Here is a 22936-nt window from a genome sequence, read left to right as displayed (position 1 = left end):
CACTGAAATTTAGTTATGGTGTCCTCCCATTTCTGTTTATCATCTTAGATATTTAAGTACCTTGACTGGAGTGTCTAAACTTAGCTGATTGGACCTGTCCAATGCCATTTCTACATTGAAGCGTCACACTGTGGGCATGTTTTTCAGTGGTTGGACAGGGATGGTTGAGGGAAAGTCACGGAAGTGTTAGAGCAAAGTTCGTATATATATTTTTTGAAAACCTAATCCAGGGCTCTCGGGACTGGGTAGAAGGTTTACCTTCCAATAAGAAAACAACCCTAACACGCAGCCAATACAACACAGGAGTGACAACACTAGGGGGGGGGACAACTCCTTACTTAGTAAAGTACTGAGTAAAGGGTCTGAATACCTATATGAGGATAGTGTTTTAGTTTGTCCTTTTTAATAAATTTTGCAATAAAAGTTCTGCACAGTGAGGATTTTTTTATAATATTATATATTTTTGTAATACAAGCCACAACATGACAAAACGTGACAAAAGTGAAACTGCCTTAAAACTTTCCGAATGCATTGTACATTGTGATGTCCAGCACAGCCACAAGATAAGTCAGGAACTAGCTTGGTCATGAAGTTTGTCATGGTTGTGTAAGTGTATTGCCTAGCTTAAAAATGATAAACTAATGCAAGCATTTGAGCTGCTGGGAGCATTTTTTTTGCTTGTAAGTTGTGAATTGCTGTAATGTGTGATGAGGTTAAACCTTTAAAAACAGCAAAGAACAGGTGTTCACATTAATATTTATATTTTGTTTCCTTTACACATGTTATACTTAGTCCTAGACTCCACTGCATAATGAATGGGGATCCCCATTTGGAAAAAAAGATGTATTGTCCTTCTCTTTGTCTGAGATGTACAGCAGGTTTCACTGTTGTTTTAATGGTTTCTGAAATATCTCTTAAATGCACCTTAGGAAAAATTAGATAAACACCAGTGCCTAACTGTGTGGGGTTTTAAACACATACAAAAATAATTTTGAAACATATACCTGGTGAAAGTATTGGTGGAGGCCTAGGCATTCGTCTTTTTGCTGTGTACTCTTCTTCCGGATCACTGAAGATGTTGACATATTTTCGATTTGGTCTGTAAAATGTTCACTATTAAGAAATGCAAGGAAATGTTTTATAACACTTAATGTATTCACTGAAATAACCTTACTTCGATTTCCTTTTTCTTCTTTCTTCTTGTTCCATTTCAGATTCAATATCGGAAGTGGGGCAGCTAGGTTCTACGGACTTTTTTAAGCAACCAATGGCTTTCTCGTAAGTGTCTGAAATGAATTATTGGCAGAGAAAAGAAGTAAGAATTGTATTATATATCTTGCAGTCAGAAATATCCAAATCCCCTCAATTCAAAAGGTATTTTGGTGATATGTCTAGAGTTCAATGAAAATAAAAGTATCATCAAACTAATAGAGATATTTATTGATACATGTAAGCAATATTAACAAGTTCACATAATTTTGAGTTTTTTTTTGTTGTCTTGACAAATATCTGTATAATGCAACTGATACAGGCTAAATTTGTGAAAGGTATAGGGAGGAATAATTCTGATTAAACCTACTCTAAGGGTGACAGTACCTCCTGTAAACAGTACATTACAGCTCTGGAAAAAATAGCTGCGTTGATAAATGTTGTTCTTCAGTTAAATGAAGGCCGTGACTTCAGGTGACCAAAAAAAAAGCTTTGTTTGATGGCTTGTGACCATCCATCTTCCTCTTGAATTCATTCTAGAGGTTTTCAGTGGGGTTCAGGTCTATAGATTTTGAAGTGGTCTGTAATTTTTTTCCAGAGCTGTATTAGATTTCCAACAGGCTACTATTGCACAAGTCACAGAAATATTAAATGCTGTTTACAGTAGGATTGTGTAATAATCTGTAGTATTTGTTTCCCATTTATTCCATTTGTCTAGCCATCATAAATTGGTCAATGTAAAAATACAGGGGGAATGTTTAGGAAAAGTAGTATTTGGGTGTGTGTGTGTAATTGGCAGCAACATGAATTTACAACTTACCACAAGTTGCTAGGCAGCGAATTTGCTCATAAACTGTCCAGTCTGGTGCTGTTCGGGTTTGCTGTTTTACAACTTTCTGAATGTTCACGCTGTCCCGTGGAGGCCATAGACATTGTCCATTATTGACCCATGAAGTGGGCACAACTGCTGTGCTTTTGTCAGCGAACTCCACTACGTACCACAGCTGTTCCATCTTATGTGAAACAAAACATTTTTAGCATTTTTTGTTTAACAATATTATGTGAAAAGCTTCTTATGTTATTGTTTTTTTATTGATTAATTTTATTGATCTTTGGATACTGAAGAACAGAGTTAGAACAATATAAAAAAAAACATATAAAACTACTTATGTCTGATCTCTTTGTTAGGTGCTTCAATAATGTTTCTTTGTTGTTGCTTTTCTTCTTTACTGTTTGTTTTTGTTATATTTTTAATAGGCTTGTTTCTTCTGGGGTCTCTTTCATGTTTATTTGTTTATCTGTTCTTTTTTCTTTCCTGTTTGTGACAATCCTGCTTTTCTGTGGTTCTGCAGCTACCTGCTCTTCTTTGTCCATCTTTCTTTCCTGTTTGTTTGTGACAATTGTGTCCTTTTTTGTATGTTTTTCTTAACGGTTTGTGACGATTCTGCTTTTATGTGGTTCTGCGGCATCTCTTCTCCTCTTTGTCCGTGTTTCTTTCCTGTTTGTGATGATTCTGCTTTTATGTGGCATTTAAACTAACTAAACTAAAACCAATAAAGAGATAAACATGGAAACTACAGAGCAGCTGTTTAATGCTGTGAAGAAATCCAAACACTGTGAAAATCCAAACATGGGTGTCTAAACTCCAAATCCATAAGTGTAGGTTTCCCCCCATATAAAAACATCTGATTAAGGAACCTTAATTGCAGTGTAGTACGAGAGCAGCGGTGAACAGAACTCAGTTTCCCAGAAGCCCCAGCGCTGATTACTGGTGATCACTATTAGTTAGCTTTATAGAGGGACAGACAGAGTCATGGACAGGACAGGACAAGATAAGACAAGACAGGACAAGAGAAAGAACTCTACAACAAGCAAAAGACCAAATAAACAGAAAACTGAGATCTTAATTCAGAAGGATGCTAATGTTAATGTGTTAATGCACGTGATTAATGTGGAATCAGTGACTCTCTTATTATTTTTAAAAAATCACAACAAAAATCACCAGTCTCCTCTTCACCTTTCCAGTTTCCCATTTCTTCATTTCTTCAGCTTTATTAATATGAATCTATTTTACAATAAAATAAAACAATAGTTAACAATAAGTACAGAACAAGTGATAACAGTAGTGAATAAAGATAACAGTAATTAAAATAAACGTTTTGGAAAATTTACAAAATCATCTATATAAAATATTTACACACTTATATATTTATACACACATTCTCCTTCACACACACACACACACCCACAGGGTTATTCTATTTTACACAGACGCACTGAGGAGCCAGGATAAACCCAAAACCCTGCATAGAGGGGCTGAGTAAAGGTGGTGTAGAATGTGTGTAAGTGTGTGAGTGTGTGTGTGAGTGTGTGTGTGTGAGGGTGTGTGTGAGGGTGAGTGTGTATCAGAGGAGACTCTGTAGAAGGACAGAGTGCCGGAGGGACAGTCCACATACACTCCTACTCTCCTACAGCCGGAGGGAGGAGTGGAGAGATCAGTTCTGTTCTTATTGTGATGAACAGAGTATCTGTTATCAGAGCAGATCAGACTCCAGGGCCCGTATTTATCAAACTTCTTACAATTGCTCCTAAGAATGCTGCTAAGAATGGACTTAAGTCGAAAATTATTCTTAGTTAAAAGCTGAGACTAAAAAGGATTTATTAAGCCTCTCAGACTCACTTTAAGCGAAGTGTTGGAATAGTTTTCAAATGTCAGTCTAAGAGCTAATTTACGACACCTGTCAGTGCCTCAAAGCAAATTCTGGGATGACGTCATTTCCAAACCCCCGGCAAGAACCAATCACTACATCGGATTTCAAGTTTAAGATTATTTCCTGAGAAATGTGAAGATCAAAGTTTTAAAAAAGTTGAAATACTTTCACATTTTAATTAAGAATGGTGCAATTTTTATTTTTGTGAAGAATGTCTTAATTAAAACACTGTATTCATGTTGTTAATAAATAATCTGAATAAAAACAAGTCTCCATGTTGTTGCAATCATGTATTTGTTGCTGACAAATTTAAACAGGTGCTAGGCTGATTAAACAATTTGTCACGTGCTTTTCATCAATTAAAAGCTTTCATTGATGCTGTGATCACTAAAGCCATGGATTCTAAAAGGAAACCGAACTGGAGAGTGGAGGAAACACTTACACTTGTAGAGTTAATAGAAGAACGAAAAAATATTATAAAAGGGAAGTTCAGTCCCACATTAACTAGTGCGGACAAAAAAAATGCTTGGGAGGACATCTCACGACTTATGACTGCATCTCATGTTGCCTGCATTCGCTCACCATCTGACTGTGAAAAGAAATGGTATAATATTCTGTCAAAAAGCCGCACAGAAATATCCGCCTATAAGTCATATATGACACGCACTGGTATGTATAAATTTCCATTCTTTCTTTTGTTATTCATATATTTTGGATTTATGTTATTTATTTTGGAGACTGTATACATTCTAACTGAATCACATTCAGGCTGTGGACCACCGGGAAAGCCCCTTAGCGCAGTTTGTGAAGTGGTACAGCGTATCCTTGGGGAAGACAATGCAGTGATTTGTGGTGTGGACGGGGGTCAGGATCCAGCATTATTGAAATTTAAAAACCTATCTCAAAGGCAAGTTTTATTAAATCATTTATTTACATTTTCACACAAACACTGATGTTAATTATCAATTCAAATGTATTGCATCGTCAGTAATGAAGAAGCTGATCGTGCTATGGACCCTGCTGGCTTGAGCTCTGATTCTCCATCTGCTCCTCCGTTTTTGACCGAGCTTCCAAACACCTCAAGTCATGACTGGCCGGAGGAAGAGTGGGCGTCTGAAGGAGGTCTGGTAGAGGACTCACTCCTCAAAATACATATGGATAACATAGTAGACATACCTATTGTAGTTGATTTGGGCTTCCGTCACTGTTCTGGAAAACGGTGTGAGCAGCCACCTGCGTAAGGGATATCCTTTATCACCTAAAAGATGACATCCGGGTGGCACAAGTCCTGTTTCAAAGAGTTTGTTCAGGTCGCTTTCAGTGAAAATCTGAGCGTCATGGGTTGACCCAGGCCATTTGGGTACAACATCTAAAATGTTGTATTCTGCATCAAACACAACTTGAGTGTTGATGCTGTGGTACCTCTTTCTGTTCACATAAACATCCTCATTAATGCTGGGAGCAATGATCTTTATGTGAGTGCCATCAATTGCACCTACAACTCCTGGGAATCCAGCTATCTGCATAAACTGGGTTTGCTTCTGTTGGATGACACGGGGTGTTGTTGGAAAGTCAATAAAACGCATGACAATGTGTCGTGCTGTAAGTGCCATAATTGTTTGCATGACAACTCAGCTAATTGTTGGTTGGGATGGTCCCAAATCATCAGCACTACACTGCTGCATTTTTCCTGTAGCAAGAAAACAAAGCATCAGCACTACTTTTAATTCAGCTGGGATGGCGTTGCTGCGTGTAGTTGATGGTGAGATGACATCTCTCACTAAGTCAGTGACAAATACAATTCCTGCTCTGTCCAGTCTATATCGTTTAATTAACTGAAAGTCATCCAACATTTCAAAGACATTTTTCCGCTCTTGGAAGGTTCGCACGCGTCTCTGTCTTCTCAGTGCCATTTCTGCCCCCCGGTGGCGACTCTCAACAACTTAAGAGACCTCTGGAGCAGTCTTAACTTTTCAGGAGAGTAAGAGTGATTCTTAGACTTCAGAGTTTTGATAACTGGCACTTACACTTAACTCTGTGATTAGGAGCAAATCTAAGAATTTTTCAGCACTTAAGTCCAAAATTCCACGCTAAGAAGTTTGATAAATACGGGCCCAGGTTTCCTTTCTCCAGCTGCTGTTTCCCTATAGCCAGGATACTTGTTTTAGTCTGCTGAGGATCAATGTAAACCCTTTGGGATTACTTGGATTTCTGCATGAACTGGTCATTAAATGTCTTCATCTGTCACAACAATAAACAAACACAGTCTAATACACATAAACAAATATGTTTGAATGGTTTTATTAAACACAACACGTTAACATTCACAGTGTAGGGTGGAAAAATATGTGAACCCCTAGGCTAATGACTTTTCTAAGAGCTAATTGGAGCCAGGAGTCAGCCAACCTGGAGTCCAATCAATGTGATGAGATTAGATGTGTTGGTTAAAGCTGCTCTTAAGAAGCATTGCTTGATGTGAATCATGCCTCACACAAAAGAGCTCTCAGAAGACCTATATTCAATAATTGTTGACCTGCATGAAGTTGGAAAGGGTTACAAAAGTATATTTAAAGCCTTGATGATCATGTGTCCACGGTAAGACAGATGGTCTACAAATGGAGAAAGTTCAGCACTGCTGCTGTTCCTCCCGTCGTGGTCATCCTGTAAAGATAACTGCAAGACCACAGTGCAGAATGATTAATGAGGTGAGGAAGAATCCTAGAGTGTCAGCTAAAGACTTACAGAAATCTCTGGCACATGCTAACATTTTTGTTGACAAATCTACAATAAGGAAAACATTAAACAAGAACGCAGGCTAAATATACTGTGGACAGATTAAAACAAAATTGAGTTGTTTGGAAGGAACACACAATGCTATATGTGGAGAAAAAAGGCACAGCACACCATCATCAAAACCTCATCCCAACTGTGAAATGTGGTGGAGGGGACATCATTGTTTGGGCTGCTTTGCTGCCTCAGGGTCTGGACAGATTGCCGTCTTCAACAGAAAAATTTATTCCCAAGTTTATTCTCAAGACATTTTGCAGGAAAACTTAAGACCATCTGTCCGCCAACTGAAGCTCAACATAGGATGAATGATGCAACAGGACAGCGACCCAAAACATAGAAGTAAATCATCAACCGAATGGGTTCAACAGAAGAAAATACGCCTTCTGGAGAGTCCAATTGAGATGCTATGGCATCATGACATCAAGAGAGCGATTCACACCAGATATCCTAAGAATATTGCTGAACTGAAACAGTTTTGTGAAAAGGAATTGTCCAAAATTCCTCCTGACCGTTGTGCAGGTCAGATCTGCAGCTACAGGAAATGTTTGGTTGAGGTTTTTGATGCCAAAGGAGAGTCAACCAGTTATAAAGGGTTTACAGAATTAGTGGTCATGTCAGGTTAAACTTTAAAAGTTTTACACAAAGCTTTACACAGTGTTTGGACATTTAGCTAGGCTAGCTACCAATAATAATGGTCAGTAAAACAGCAAATGCTTTGTTTGTACGTTTAGATGATGTTGGGAAAACTGCACTACCCTCTGCGCCATCTCCAGTGCGTTCCCCTGGATTCTTTTGATGGAATCCCAAAGTAGAGATAATTTAGAGAGAGACAGGATACTTTATCTTCAGCAATTAACAATTTATTAAAACGGAGCTCGGCGAACGAGTTCCACTCACAAGGAGTTCAAGAGAAGAAGTTCAAAGATTATTTCACAGACATGAGCATTTACAGACAAAACCCACCTCGAGGTCACGGAGGAAAGCACCTTGGTCAGTTCCCCAAAAACTGGTTCTGGCTGGTCTTGATCAGAAGTTGTCTGTCTCAGTTCATTTCTGTCTTACAAGTACAGTTTGCTTAACAACCTAATTTTTTTTTTATTATTTGCACACATATGTGAAAGAAGAAAGCAAACAGGGATGTGTATTACATAAGTGAGAAAAAAAGAACATGTGCAGGGAAAGTAAGAAAGCCCATTGGGGCTTATTTACAGTACTTTCCCTCTAAATTACAAACAGAATCATAAGAAAGAATAATTGCATACATACATACATACATACATACGCCTACACACTCATATACATATACACACATACATACATACATATTGTTGTAGAAAAGAAAATGTGAGGTGGGCTATCCCCACCTCTCGTCCGGGGTACAACTCCCCTGCGTGTTCGTTTGATAGAGAGAGTCAGACAGTGGAGTGAAGTTGAAAGCAAACCAGGTATTTATTACAAAGTACTGAATATTCAGGAGAACCCACACATGAAAGACCGTCTAACAGCCGTCCCAGCATAAGTTCTGACCCCCCTCTTATCTGACTCCATGTTTTATACCCAAAATGACGTGAAACCTGCTGATGAGGCGTTGCTAACGATTAGCTCATGTTAATATGCATAATTTCACGTGTTAGTACTCAAGTTTCACGTGTCTGACCGGACCACTAGTGTTTGGCCTTGACTGTGTTCTTCCAGAATGAAACATCGTGGCACTATCTGTGTGAGTGCGTCACCCCCTCTTTGAAGCAGAGGTTTTTTAGGGAGGCACTCACTCACCAAAAGGCTGCTTTGATCTAATAGCCTTTTTTGTAGCAATTTAGCCCTGTACCAGTCGAATTGATGACCGTTAGTTAGGGTCATGCAGTATTAAACAAAATACTTCAAGCCTGAGCTACATCTCATATGTTATATGTTATTGTGTTAGTAAATGTATCATGTGGGTTAAGTTGTCAAATAATAGAGTCTGTGTTAGTCACATGCCTGATCAAACAATGTTTTACTATATATGTAAAGAATATATTGTGATTATTGATTAATCTTTTATATAAATGCGTGTAAAACACACTGTGAGTAATAAAGATGATCAAATACAATGTGAGTATTGGTTATGCATATAGAATACAAGGTTTCACACAATGATTATTGTCATTATCGATACTAAGATAAGTAATCATAATTGAAAGATATTTGTCAATAAACCCAACATATAATAAACCGTTACTCCTCAATTCCCGCTTTTGACGTATCAACCAGATACGTCAACACATCGTAATTCCTCCAAATATGTATTTACATATGTTCAACACTTGATAAACATGTGAGTGAACATTTTACTAACGGTGGGAGCGAAAACCTGTTCTGGCAGCCTACCAACCAATTTTTGACAGGAAAAATTCTCCCACGGTCCCTCTGCCACCAGGCGACCAATAATTCGAACTCTATCAAAGGAGGAAGTGACATCATTACCTTAAAGTCATCCCCAAGACTGGTTGGTTTCCAGCATTTCCTCTTGCTCTTCCTCACACTTCAGTTTAGGCCGATCCCCCCCATTATTGTCTATTGTGTTTGTTTGTGGCCTCGTCGGTGTCGATGGTCGGTTTATCTGTAACTCTAACTTTGATCCAACCGACAGGGTCGTTACCATTTACATCCACCCCGACCCCTATGAAAAATGCCGAAGATTTTTCCCATTAGGATCGGATTGCCACTCTAATGCAATGGTTATTAGATTATTTATCGCACCATTATCCCTTTGTATGTTAATTTATTTCATTTCTCCCGCTCACGAGTCGCCCAGCGTTCGCTTGGATCCCAATTGACATGTGTCGATCTAATGACGTGTTCCCACTTGTTACAAGGTCTGGCTTTATAAGCTGCTTGGTCGGTGTTATGGGTGATTCTCATGAAGCTGCAGGGAACATGTCCATGACAAAATTTTTTTTTTTTTTTTTTTAAATCATGATCTGAAGAGTACTAGTCTTCCACCTTAAGGAAAACCTGGAATTAGCCTGGCCCGAGCTGATTTTATACTTTAAAATTAACTGGCAACATGGCCTACCGATCCATAATGCACAAAAAAATTGAATATAAAGCTGATGTTCTAGTCTGATTTTGAAGGACTTTTTAATCTTGGGCCAGACCAAATACACATGATCTGAAGAGTACTAGTCTTCTTCTTTAAGGAAAACCTGGAATTAGCCTGGCCCGAGCTGATTTTATACTTTAAAATGAACTGGCAACATGGCATACCGATCCATAAGGCACAAAAAAGTTTAATTTAAAGCTGATGTTCTAGTGTGATTTTGAAGGACTTTTTAATCTTGGGCCAGACCAAATACACATGATCTGAAGAGTACTAGTCTTCTACTTTAAGGAAAACCTGGAATTAGCCTGGCCCAAGCTGATTTTATACTTTAAAATTAACTGGCAACATGGCCTACCGATCAATAATGCACAAAAAAATTGAATATAAAGCTGATGTTCTAGTGTGATTTTGAAGGACTTTTTAATCTTGGGCCAGAACAAATACACATGATCTGAAGAGAACTAGTCTTCTTCTTTAAGGAAAACCTGGAATTAGCTTGGCCCGAGCTGATTTTATACTTTAAAATGAACTGGCAACATGGAATAACGATCCATAATGCACAAAAAAATTGAATATAAAGCTGATGTTCTAGTGTGATTTTGAAGGACTTTTTAATCTTGGGCCAGAACAAATACACATGATCTGAAGAGTACTAGTCTTCCACCTTAAGGAAAACCTGGAATTAGCCTGGCCCGAGCTGATTTTATACTTTAAAATTAACTGGCAACATGGCCTACCGATCCATAATGCACAAAAAAATTGAATATAAAGCTGATGTTCTAGTCTGATTTTGAAGGACTTTTTAATCTTGGGCCAGACCAAATAAACATGATCTGAAGAGTACTAGTCTTCTACTTTAAGGAAAACCTGGAATTAGCCTGGCCCAAGCTGATTTTATACTTTAAAATTAACTGGCAACCTGGCATACCGATCCATAAGGCACAAAAAAGTTTAATTTAAAGCTGATGTTCTAGTGTGATTTTGAAGGACTTTTTAATCTTGGGCCAGACCAAATACACATGATCTGAAGAGTACTAGTCTTCTACTTTAAGGAAAACCTGGAATTAGCCTGGCCCGCGCTGATTTTATACTTTAAAATGAACTGGCAACATGGTATAACGAGCCATAATGCACAAGTTTTTTATGTAAAGCTGATGTTCTAGTGTGATTTTGAAAGACTTTTTCATCTTGGGCCAGACCAAATACACATGATCTGAAGAGTACTAGTCTTCTTCTTTAAGGAAAACCTGGAATTAGCCTGGCCCAAGCTGATTTTATACTTTAAAATTAACTGGCAACATGGCCTACCGATCAATAATGCACAAAATAATTTAATATAAAGCTGATGTTCTAGTGTGATTTTGAAGGACTTTTTAATCTTGGGCCAGAACAAATACACATGATCTGAAGAGAACTAGTCTTCTTCTTTAAGGAAAACCTGGAATTAGCCTGGCCCGAGCTGATTTTATACTTTAAAATGAACTGGCAACATGGAATAACGATCCATAATGCACAAAAAAATTGAATATTAAGCTGATGTTCTAGTGTGATTTTGAAGGACTTTTTAATCTTGGGAAAGAGGAAAACCTGGAATTAGCCTGGCCCGAGCTGATTTTATACTTTAAAATGAACTGGCAACATGGTATAACGAGCCATAATGCACAATTTTTTTTATGTAAAGCTGATGTTCCAGTGTGATTTTGAAGGACTTTTTCATCTTGGGCCAGAACAAATACATATGATCTGAAGAGTACTAGTCTTCTACTTTAAGGAAAACCTGGAACTAGCCTGGTCCAAGCTGATTTTAGACTGCACAATTAATTGGCAACATGGCAGCACAAAAAAAAAATATTTAAAGCTGATATTCCAGTATGATTTTGGACTTTTTTTTCAGACCAAATACACATGAGATGAAGTGTTCTGGTATTCTCAAAATCAATGCTTTATATTCATTATTTCTGTGCAAAATGGCTTTCATGTCATGTTGCCAATTCATTTTAAAGTATAAAATCAGCTCGGGCCAGGCTAATTCCAGGTTTTCCTTAAAGTAGCAGACTAGTTCTCTTCAGATCATGTGTATTTGTTCTGGCCCAAGATTAAAAAATTCTTCAAAATTGTACTGGAACAGTGGCTTTTCTTGTGCAAAATGGCTCGTTATACCATGTTGCCAGTTCATTTTAAAGTATAAAATCAGCTCGGGCCAGGCTAATTCCAGGTTTTTCTTAAAGTAGAAGACTAGTACTCTTCAGATCATGTGTATTTGGTCTGGCCCAAGATTAAAAAGTCCTTCAAAATCACACTAGAACATCAGCTTTAAATTAAACTTTTTTGTGCCTTATGGATCGGTATGCCATGTTGCCAGTTAATTTTAAAGTATAAAATCAGCTTGGGCCAGGCCAATTCCAGGTTTTCCTTAAGGTAGAAGACTAGTACTCTTCAGATCATGTTTATTTGGTCTGGCCCAAAAAGTCCTTCAAAATCACACTAGAACATCAGCTTTATATTCAATTTTTTTTTTGCATTATGGATCAGTAGGCCATGTTGCCAGTTAATTTTAAAGTATAAAATCAGCTCGGGCCAGGCTAATTCCAGGTTTTACTTAAGGTAGAAGACTAGTACTCTTCAGATCATGTGTATTTGGTCTGGCCCAAGATTAAAAAGTCCTTCAAAATCACACTGGAACATCAGCTTTACATAAAAAAAATTGTGCATTATGGCTCGTTATACCATGTTGCCAGTTCATTTTAAAGTATAAAATCAGCTTGGGCCAGGCTAATTCCAGGTTTTCTTTAAAGTAGAAGACTAGTACTCTTCAGATCATGTGTATTTGGTCTGGCCCAAGATTAAAAAGTCCTTCAAAATCACACTAGAACATCAGCTTTATATTAATTTTTTTTGTGCATTATGGATCGTTATTCCATGTTGCCAGTTCATTTTAAAGTATAAAATCAGCTCGGGCCAGGCTAATTCCAGGTTTTCCTTAAAGAAGAAGACTAGTACTCTTCAGATCATGTGTATTTGGTCTGGCCCAAGATTAAAAAGTCTTTCAAAATCACACTAGAACATCAGCTTTACATAAAAAAACTTGTGCATTATGGCTCGTTATACCATGTTGCCAGTTCATTTTAAAGTATAAAATCAGCTCGGGCCAGGCTAATTCCAGGTTTTCCTTAAAGAAGAAGACTAGTTCTCTTCAGATCATGTGTATTTGTTCTGGCCCAAGATTAAAAAGTCCTTCAAAATCACACTAGAACATCAGCTTTATATTCAATTTTTTTGTGCATTATGGATCGTTATTCCATGTTGCCAGTTAATTTTAAAGTATAAAATCAGCTCGGGCCAGGCTAATTCCAGGTTTTCCTTAAAGAAGAAGACTAGTACTCTTCAGATCATGTTTATTCGGTCTGGCCCAAGATTAAAAAGTCCTTCAAAATCACACTAGAACATCATCTTTATATTCAATTTTTTTGTGCATTACGGATCGTTATTCCATGTTGCCAGTTAATTTTAAAGTATAAAATCAGCTCGGGCCAGGCTAATTCCAGGTTTTCCTTAAAGAAGAAGACTAGTACTCTTCAGATCATGTGTATTTGGTCTGGCCCAAGATGAAAAAGTCTTTCAAAATCACACTAGAACATCAGCTTTACATTAAAAAAATTGTGCATTATGGCTCGTTATACCATGTTGCCAGTTCATTTTAAAGTATAAAATCAGCTTGGGCCAGGCTAATTCCAGGTTTTCCTTAAAGAAGAAGACTAGTACTCTTCAGATCATGTGTATTTGGTCTGGCCCAAGATGAAAAAGTATTTCAAAATCACACTAGAACATCAGCTTTACATAAAAAAAATTGTGCATTATGGCTCGTTATACCATGTTGCCAGTTCATTTTAAAGTATAAAATCAGCTTGGGCCAGGCTAATTCCAGGTTTTCCTTAAAGTAGAAGACTAGTACTCTTCAGATCATGTGTATTTGTTCTGGCCTAAGATTAAAAAGTGCTTCAAAATCACACTAGAACATCAGCTTTATATTCAATTTTTTTGTGCATTATGGATCGGTAGGCCACGTTGCCAGTTAATTTTAAAGTATAAAATCAGCTCGGGCCAGGCTGATTCCAGGTTTTCCTTAAAGAAGAAGACTAGTACTCTTCAGATCATGTGTATTTGGTCTGGCCCAAGATTAAAAAGTCTTTCAAAATCACACTAGAACATCAGCTTTACATAAAAAAACTTGTGCATTATGGCTCGTTATACCATGTTGCCAGTTCATTTTAAAGTATAAAATCAGCTTGGGCCAGGCTAATTCCAGGTTTTCCTTAAAGAAGAAGACTAGTTCTCTTCAGATCATGTGTATTTGTTCTGGCCCAAGATTAAAAAGTCCTTCAAAATCACACTAGAACATCAGCTTTATATTCAATTTTTTTGTGCATTATGGATCGTTATTCCATGTTGCCAGTTCATTTTAAAGTATAAAATCAGCTTAGGCCAGGCTAATTCCAGGTTTTCCTTAAAGAAGAACACTAGTTCTCTTCAGATCATGTGTATTTGTTCTGGCCCAAGATTAAAAAGTCCTTCAAAATCACACTAGAACATCAGCTTTATATTCAATTTTTTTGTGCATTATTGATCGGTAGGCCATGTTGCCAGTTAATTTTAAAGTATAAAATCAGCTCGGGCCAGGCTAATTCCAGGTTTTTATTAAAGTAGAAGACTAGTACTCTTCAGATCATGTGTATTTTGTCTGGCCCAAGATTAAAAAGTCCTTCAAAATCACACTGGAACATCAGCTTTACATAAAACATTGTGCATTATGGCTCTTTATACCATGTTGCCAGTTCATTTTAAAGTATAAAATCAGCTCGGGCCAGGCTACTTCCAGGTTTCCCTTAAAGTAGAAGACTATTACTCTTCAGATCATGTGTATTTGGTCTGGCCCAACATGAAAAAGTTCTTAAAAATCACACTTGAACATCTGCCTCATATTTTTGAGCGCAATGGCTTTTAAAATATAATTGTATTAAAAATATATTTTTATTATTTATTATAATATATAATTATAAATTCAGTAGTTATAATAAATATTTTACAATACACAATTAGCTCCGGACAGGATAATGCCAGGTTTTCTTGAAAGTAGGAGGCTAAATCTCTATTTCAGATATTTTTTACTTATGAAATGAATGAATTACACTAGAACAGCAAATTCATGTTGTAAGTAAAACTGGAGAAAATAATTGATGAAAGGTCGTGTATATAAAATTATATTTAATAATGTATTGTATATTTACATTGTTAATAAACAGATGTACTGCTTTTCTTCATTCTATCTCCTTCAGTGTTGATCTGTGAGGTGTTTAATATAAACAGCGGGTGTTTGTGAACGCTCCCTTTAGTTCACGGTGGTTCAGGGAAGTGGCAGCTGCGAATATCAAACCAACTTCAGCCGGGGAATACGAGGCTGCGAATATCGAGCCAAACGAATCTGGAGCTGCGAATATCAAACCAACTTCAGCCTCGTCCCGCGCTGCTACTCCCGCATCTCCGCTGTTCTCTCTCGTCCCGTGGGCGGGCGTGTTCCAATCCTCTACTCCACCCTCACCTGTACACTTCTCCCTCAGTAGATCCCTTAATCACTTTTAAGTGACCTTCTTGCAAATACACAGAAAATAAATGAAATATGTATTCTGTACGGATTTTGTTTTCTTTTTTAAACTATTTACACAAACACAATGACTACTTTGAGCCTGTACTTTTTTTAAACCACTGCTATGAATTTATATGATTTTATTTATTATTGTATTTATTAGCGTATCTATTTTAGAACTAGGGAGTTTTACATTTTTTACCCGGGGCTACATGAGGAATATGTGAGAGGGGCGTATCCCATAGTTAGATACCGAATGAATGCTTGAAAGAGAACACAAATTACATAAAAAAAAAAAAATTGTAAGAAATATAACAAATTTACCGGACGTGAAACACTGTTACTAGTACTGAAACACTTACATTGGTCAGTAAAAAAGCAACTGCTTTGTTTGTAAATTTAGCTAGGCTAGCTACCAATAATAATGGACAGTTAAACAGCAAATGCTGTATTTGGATATTTAGCTAAGCTAGCTATCAATAATAGTAGTCAGTAAAACAGGAAATGCTTTGTTTATACATTTGGTCAGTAAAATAGCAAATGCTGTGTTTGGATATTTAGCTAGACAATCCACAAATAATAATGGTCAGTAAAACAGGAAACAATTTGTTTGGACATTTAGCTAGGCCAATAATAATGGTCAGTAACTCAAATGTAGAATTTGGTAATTAAGTGTAGTTGGTGAATGACTATGCTCTTCAAAAAACTAAAACAACACAACCCACAAGCACTCACAATAAAAAACTTTATAAACATGAAATCAAGTTAAACACATGCTACTCTACCTTTGGATGTAATTGTATATTTAACCCTTTTAAGCCTGAACCAATAAAAAAAAAAAACATATTTTTCCGAATTTCAATCTTAAATTGACTTATGTTACACTTCAACACAAATCCATTTTACACTGGATTTCTCTGTTGGGCCTTTGAGTATTTAACAAATAATAACATGAGATAATCTCAGGCCTATAGGTTTCATGTCAAACATATGTTGAGAAAACACAATGAGATGCAGATCTGCAATATAAAAGCCGTTTATTAAAACACACAGATGAGTAAATATAGAGGTGAAGCAATACCAAGATAATAGTTTGTAGTGGATAAAAACAATTAAGAAACTACATGATTTGGATATTCTTAGTACATTTTGGAGATTAAAAACCTTAAGCAACATACAATATTCAATAAGGAAAAGATAAGAGAGCATAAAACTTGAGTAATACAACAACCAAATATCCCTCTATGGTAACAGATCTTTAATCAGAACAACTGAACCATAGACAAATGAGAACACCAGCAAAGGGAATGAATGAGCCTGCAACCTTACTGCGCTACACAAGCCTGTAGGGGGTTGATTTTAGTATGAGAACTACAGCTGGAGCGTTTTATTTAACCTCTGGAAAGGATTTAGTTGGCCTCTCTGCAGAGTCTGGATGCTCGTCCGGTCCACACGGCAGTACCCGGCACAGTGTCATCTCTCTGTGGCTCTGGGTCTCACTTTTGGGAGCACTCTCTCTGGAGTTCCTCAGGTGGTGTTTTTACTTCTTCTTTCATACAGATGGGTCTAGCAGTAAATAGCATTAAGCTAAGCTATGCTAAGCTCGGGGAACTTTGTACGGCTTCCACAGAGTAAAAACACAGATACTAGAAATTAATAGAAATAATCAAATCTGCATATACTAGAAAGGAGATTAAAAGCATTAAAATCATAAGCTCTGAAGGTTTGGTCCTAATCATTTAGTTGCCAGCTAAGAACCCTACTCACTATGACATCTAAATTTTAAAGACTACGTTTTTTCCATTCTTCAGAACTGAACTCCTACCGTAACCACCCTAAAAACTCAGCTCTGTCTCACAAAGAATATCCTGGAATATCGAACATATAAGAAAACATAACATGGAATTCAATAAACATGATCGCTGGATGAGATTCATTTTGCTGAACCTGTAAAATCCATTATTAAATTCAGTTCATGTTTTTTTCTGGTGGAACGTGTCCCAAGTGACACAAGTAATACATTTGTGTAGGATAAGGTGTTCTGTCTGAAAGACTTACGATTTGCACTTTTAATTGCCTTCTAACTGATTTGAGATGGAGTTTTCTCTCCTGTGTGAATGCGCTGGTGTTTTCGAAGATTACTCTGTTGAGCAAAACTCTTCCCACAGTCTGAGCAGTGATACGGTTTCTCTCCTGTGTGAATGCGCTGGTGTATTTGGAGAGTACTCTGTTGAGTAAAACTCTTCCCACAGTCTGAGCAGTAATACGGTTTCTCTCCAGTGTGAATGCGCTGGTGTATTTGGAGAGTACTCTGTAGAGTAAAACTCTTCCCACAGTCTGAGCAGTAATTCGGTTTCTCTCCTGTGTGAATGCGCTGGTGTTTTTGGAGAGCACTCTGTTCAGTAAAACTCTTCCCACAGTCTGAGCAGTAATACGGTTTCTCTCCTGTGTGAATGCGCTGGTGATTATTGAGAGTACTCTGTAAAGTAAATCTCTTCCCACAGTCTGAGCAGTGATACGGTTTCTCTCCTGTGTGAATGCGCTGATGTATTTTGAGATTACTCTGATGATTAAAACTCTTCCCACAGTCTGAGCAGTGATATGGTTTCTCTCCTGTGTGAATGCGCTGATGCAGTTTGACAGCATTCTGTTTATTAAAACTCTTTCCACAGTCTGAGCAGTGATACGGTTTCTCTCCTGTGTGAATGCGCTGGTGAATTTTGAGATTACTCTTTGCAGTAAATCTCTTCCCACAGTCTGAGCAGCAATATGGTTTCTCTCCTGTGTGAATGCGCTGGTGGTTTTTGAGATTACTCTGTTTAGTAAAACTCTTCCCACAGTCTGAGCAGTGATACAGTTTCTCTCCTGTGTGAATGCGCTGGTGTTTTTTGAGATTACTCTGTTTAGTAAAACTCTTGACAGAGTGCTGATGTTTCTCCATGTTGGGACTTGGCTTCATTTGTCTGTTAAATGTATCAAACAATGTCTGCGTGTTCTGGAGGCTCTTCAGGACGGCTTGTTCTTCAACTCTTTCAGCAGTTTAACATTGCTCTTAGTTAAATATCCTGGTTGTTGGTGATGAAGTTCAGGAGAATAATTTCATTTCTGGAAAACACAAAGAGAAATGCAGTTGTATATTACAATAAAAGCAGGTCAATTAACTGAAGAGAACTGCCTGAGGTGCCTATATTGACATCTGAGACATCTTCATATTACCACAAATGTTTCAGTATTTTTCCCACTTCTAAGTCCTTAGTGTAAAGGGGGTGCTGGTGGTCCTCCAGCCACTAGAGGTAGCCCACATTTTACCACTTGCAATAATCAGGCTGACGCCTGTTTACTGCCTTTATAAAGACTGCCCACTGTTTAGACAAACAGTCTTGATTCTTTTCTGGTCTCACTAGATCCTGAGAACGTAAAGAAAGAAGAAAAAAAAATGTCACCCTTTAATCTGAAGCTTCGAGGCTTGTGCCAAAATCATTCTACATTGATCACGTAACCAATGATGTCCAAAGCTTTTTCCTTCACACTAATTTATAAAACATTCCTTTTTTACATCTCCAGATAACATTATTTTCCAACACATTAGCTTCAGACTAACAGTGATATGCACTCCTAAAGTCCTTTTTATGTAGATCACAAGTGAAAATTTGCTGAGAAATGTAATTGTAATTGTGTTTTTTACCCAGAAAGACTGCAGCTCCACATCAATGGCTTAACTGATTTGTTTACTAAATCAATTTAGTAAATGGTGGCGTATCATAGCATCTGGTCGAAGCCCAACTTCATCTGCAGAACCAAAGAGCAGCAGAAGCTCTACACCAGCAGATTCAGAGCAGCAGCTCCAAATTTCATCAACTCTAACTAAATGTTACTAAAGCAGTAAATCATTCTAGCACTTCCACCTTAAATATTATCAATTCCTCTTAGTTGTCCTGGAAATGTAACAAAACGTTTAGTGAATAAAATAAAATTACTATATGAGCTCAGTGTATTTCAGCAGTTTGGAATGAATTTGCTTCAGAGAGAGTGAATTCTTGTCCTGACTCTTAACTTTTTCCATATTTAGATAATATTACTTTTTTCCAGACGAGGGACCGAAAGACATAAATCCTTGGGTTTTACAGATTGAGTGTGTCGATGACGAGGCAGAGAGCTCAGGATAAGATTGGCTAACGTTCTCTTTCACAAAGAATTTTAAAAATAAAGAGATTTAAAAATAAAACTAATGAAAACTTCAAAAATGAAAAATTGAAAGCTTGAAAACTAGTTTTTGTTTTATTTGACAAAATCATATAACGCAAACTTAACAGGCTGGTTTCTCTTACATTGATTCTATAAGAAATAAAAATAAGAATAACATAAAAATATTTTTTTAGGTCTTATAAAGTGCAAACAATACGTGCAAACCACAATCAGTCATATTAAGTCTATGGTTTGTGTTATTTTCTCCTAAATCTCTTGTAATTTAACTATACATAACCATAATTAGTCATATTAAGACTACGCTTGAAGTGCAAACAGAGACAGAACATTTTTTAAATACAGTACAGAGCTAAGAGATTAGTACAACTGCCTATGAAACAGTCACGTGTAGGATTAACTTACAGTATTTATATATGGTTTGTGTCTTGTTGGTCACTCTGTTATCGTTTATTGTTTCCACTGGAGCCAAAATGCAGCCAGACATACAACTTAAAAGTAGCAGAAGCATCTTCTACGCAACTGCCTGTATTTTCCTCTTCTGTTAAGAGCTGCTCTCACAGCTCAGCCACCACACTCGCTGCTATCTCTACTGTGTTGCAAGATCCCTCTTAAAAAGTCCACACTAGGTGACAGGACAAAAACATTGGCAACATTAGCCAGCAAGGTAACATTAGATACTTCGTTAAAAAAAGCACTGTGAACATTGGCTAGCTAGAGAACATTAGCTACTTGGTTAAAAAACACTGGGAACATTGGCTAGCTAGATAATGTTAGCTACTGGTTAAAAAAGAAACGCTGGCAACATTAGCTAGCTAGTTAACACCAGCTACTTTGGTCCCCTATTATGGGCCAGTTCTGCCTATTAAACAGTTTTTCTCTCTGCCAGTCGCGCTAAGGAAACATGTCAGCTCCCACTGTAGAAGAACACTTAAACATTATTCTCACAAAATAAATCACATCATAAAACATTTTACTATTGCTAACACGTTTTTTAAATCTCTGCATAAAAAGCTGTGTGATTTTATGTACCACGAACGATGGAGAAAAATATAAAATAAGTTTTTTTTTAATACAGCAACTGGATAGAAGGGTACATTAATTTTGAAGGTAAGTGAAGGTTCTAGCCAACTTTAGCTAACCTAACCAATGCTATTTCGATAAATAAGCTAAGCTAGCAGGCAATTTCAAACAATAATATACCACTAGAAGCCTTAAACACATAACATTTGTGATAAGTTGTTGTTATATAGTCTAAGGATGGTAGGATAATGTACAAGCTGTCTGTAATGGTTAATCCTTTCCTTTATAGTTAACTTTAGTTGTTAGGTGTGGTATTGGTAACAACACTGGGTCATTTTACAAGCTAATGTTGCTAATGCTAATGCTCCTGCCTCAGTGCTGAAAAAAAACCTGTAAATCTAAGTTTACTGTAAATAAACAGAAGCGCTTTAAACACCCAAATAAACAGTTTTCAGGAGAGAAATCTGTGTAGATTAACATCCAGTGCTCACTTGCCTTTGAGAGAGAGAGAGAGAGAGAGAGAGAGAGAGAGAGAGAGAGAGAGAGAGAGAGAGAGAGAGAGAGAGAGAGAGAGAGAGAGAGAGAGAGAAACTTCTCCATACCTTCTGTAGTTCAGCTGATCCTGCTCTTCCTCTGGCGCTCCAGCTACAGACCCCGGAAGCTCAGCCTCATCCGGGTTATGTAGAGCCCCGCCCCCTCCCCCGCTATATCACATTATACCCCATCACCGCTAGAGGGAGCCCGCGAGGGAGTCCTCAATGCATGGAGCTGAATGGAGCTAAACAGCTAAAACTCTCATTTAAAACACTGTATAACTACTTCTCTGGGGTTTTCCTTTAATTTTAAAGTAGAACAAAGTATTTCACTAAAATAGGAAAGAAAACGTGCCTCTATATTTCTATTTTCTACAAGTAATGTTTTTTATTCAGTAGATTTACTAGCATTTCTGCTACTGATGCTGGAGTTACACACAGAACATGTTTAATAGGATTAAAACTGCAGTTTAAAAGCTTTAATAATTATTTCTGCTGTGATTAAATAGTTGTAGTTGTTCTGTTTTTAGGAAATAAGTAAAATTTTATTCTATAAAGTATCTTACAATTATAAATTATTATTTTGCTAAAAATAATAAGTAATACATGTTTAATACTTTTTAGAATAAAAATGTGTATGTTTTTATACATTCCAGACTCAGTTGAGTGACTGAGATTCAGAGCAGATTCTGAAGAGAGTTTTTTCCTCTATAGAGATTCTCTGATTGCTCCTGTACTCCAACAAATAGCACTTACTAATTACTATGGAAAGATCAGTGCCGTTTTTAGAGCACCAATTGTAACATTGATTCCAGTAGAAACTTTTTAAAATCTAAATTAAATAAAATAAAAATAAATAAATATAAAATATTATGGTTACAATTTCTTTGAATTTACCTTCTTGATGTCCTGCAGATTTTTGAAAAGGAGATCGTACTGCAGCAGATCTTGTTTGTTGCTCACCTTGTCTAAAGTTTTACTATTTATTTATTCTGAAAGCTTTCCATAAATTGAGGTCATTCACAGCTCCTCCCTGTAAAATCACTCTCTGACATCACAATGGACCATCCTGATTTCTGTATAGAAGGGTACTTCACACTTGTAAAAGCATTTGAAAATTCATATTCAAATATCAGTTTAAAACTAACAGTTATAAAATAAAAAGGATTTGTTCAATAGTTTATTTGTTAATAGGATGATAAAAACATTTTTGACTTTCCAAAATGAGTTCAGCAAGAATTCTCATTCTGCTACAAAATATTAGCCGATTTTTACACTATTTTTTGTACATATTAAAGGAAGAAGTTACTGGTGTTGGAGAATACTTTGTCCAGATTATATCTGGTTTTGTGTAGAAATATGAGACAAACACCTCTGGTTGCTTGAGTCACTAAAAAACTACCCCAACAAATAACACTTACCAAATTTTACTCAAAGATCAGCTCTATTTTTACAATTGTTAACAATTGTGACATTTCTTTTCAACACTTTCTTCGATACAAAGATCCATTAGAAATAAGAAATCTTCAGGATTTTTTAATATGTAAGAGTTCTTTACACCAAGTAATTACAAGTAAAAAAAAAACAAATTATTATTTAATTAATTAATTAATTAATTTGATTAGTTATGTTGGTAAAAAATATTATAAAATCATGTAGTCCATATTTAATTTAAAATTAAATAATAAATTCTGATTGCTGAAAATGAACCGAATAAGGTGAGCTTTCAATTGATCAATAG

The 22936-nt window shown here is 36.7% G+C and overlaps 3 protein-coding genes across 9 annotated transcripts in view; 2 read left to right on the top strand and 1 right to left on the bottom strand.

The window, feature by feature from the left end:
- LOC125801347 (zinc finger protein 271-like) overlaps positions 1-22936 on the top strand; it is a 773213-nt gene that overhangs the window by 30674 nt on the left and 719603 nt on the right. The gene's annotated exons all lie outside the window — the stretch shown is intronic.
- LOC125801401 (gastrula zinc finger protein XlCGF7.1-like) overlaps positions 1-22936 on the top strand; it is a 129786-nt gene that overhangs the window by 98206 nt on the left and 8644 nt on the right. The gene's annotated exons all lie outside the window — the stretch shown is intronic.
- The window catches only part of LOC125801423 (zinc finger protein 239-like), a 124471-nt gene continuing 117989 nt past the window's right edge, over positions 16455-22936 (bottom strand). For 2 of the 7 annotated variants that reach the window (XM_049478145.1, XM_049478146.1), the window contains exon 2: positions 16455-18541. In XM_049478145.1, coding sequence (XP_049334102.1) covers positions 17517-18395 — 879 coding nt within the window. In that variant the 5' untranslated portion in view covers positions 18396-18541 and the 3' untranslated portion in view covers positions 16455-17516. Of the gene's footprint in view, positions 18542-18652; positions 18844-19121; positions 19226-20044; positions 20602-21264; positions 21315-22936 lie in introns of those variants that run through there. The other 5 variants (XM_049478144.1, XM_049478143.1, XM_049478147.1 and 2 more) reach the window with 5 other exon arrangements.

Source organism: Astyanax mexicanus, chromosome 4 (assembly GCF_023375975.1).
Source record: "Astyanax mexicanus isolate ESR-SI-001 chromosome 4, AstMex3_surface, whole genome shotgun sequence".
NCBI lineage: Eukaryota > Metazoa > Chordata > Actinopteri > Characiformes > Acestrorhamphidae > Astyanax > Astyanax mexicanus.
The sequence above is the reverse complement of the archived record's forward strand: the minus strand, read 5'-3'. Positions and strand labels throughout refer to the sequence as shown.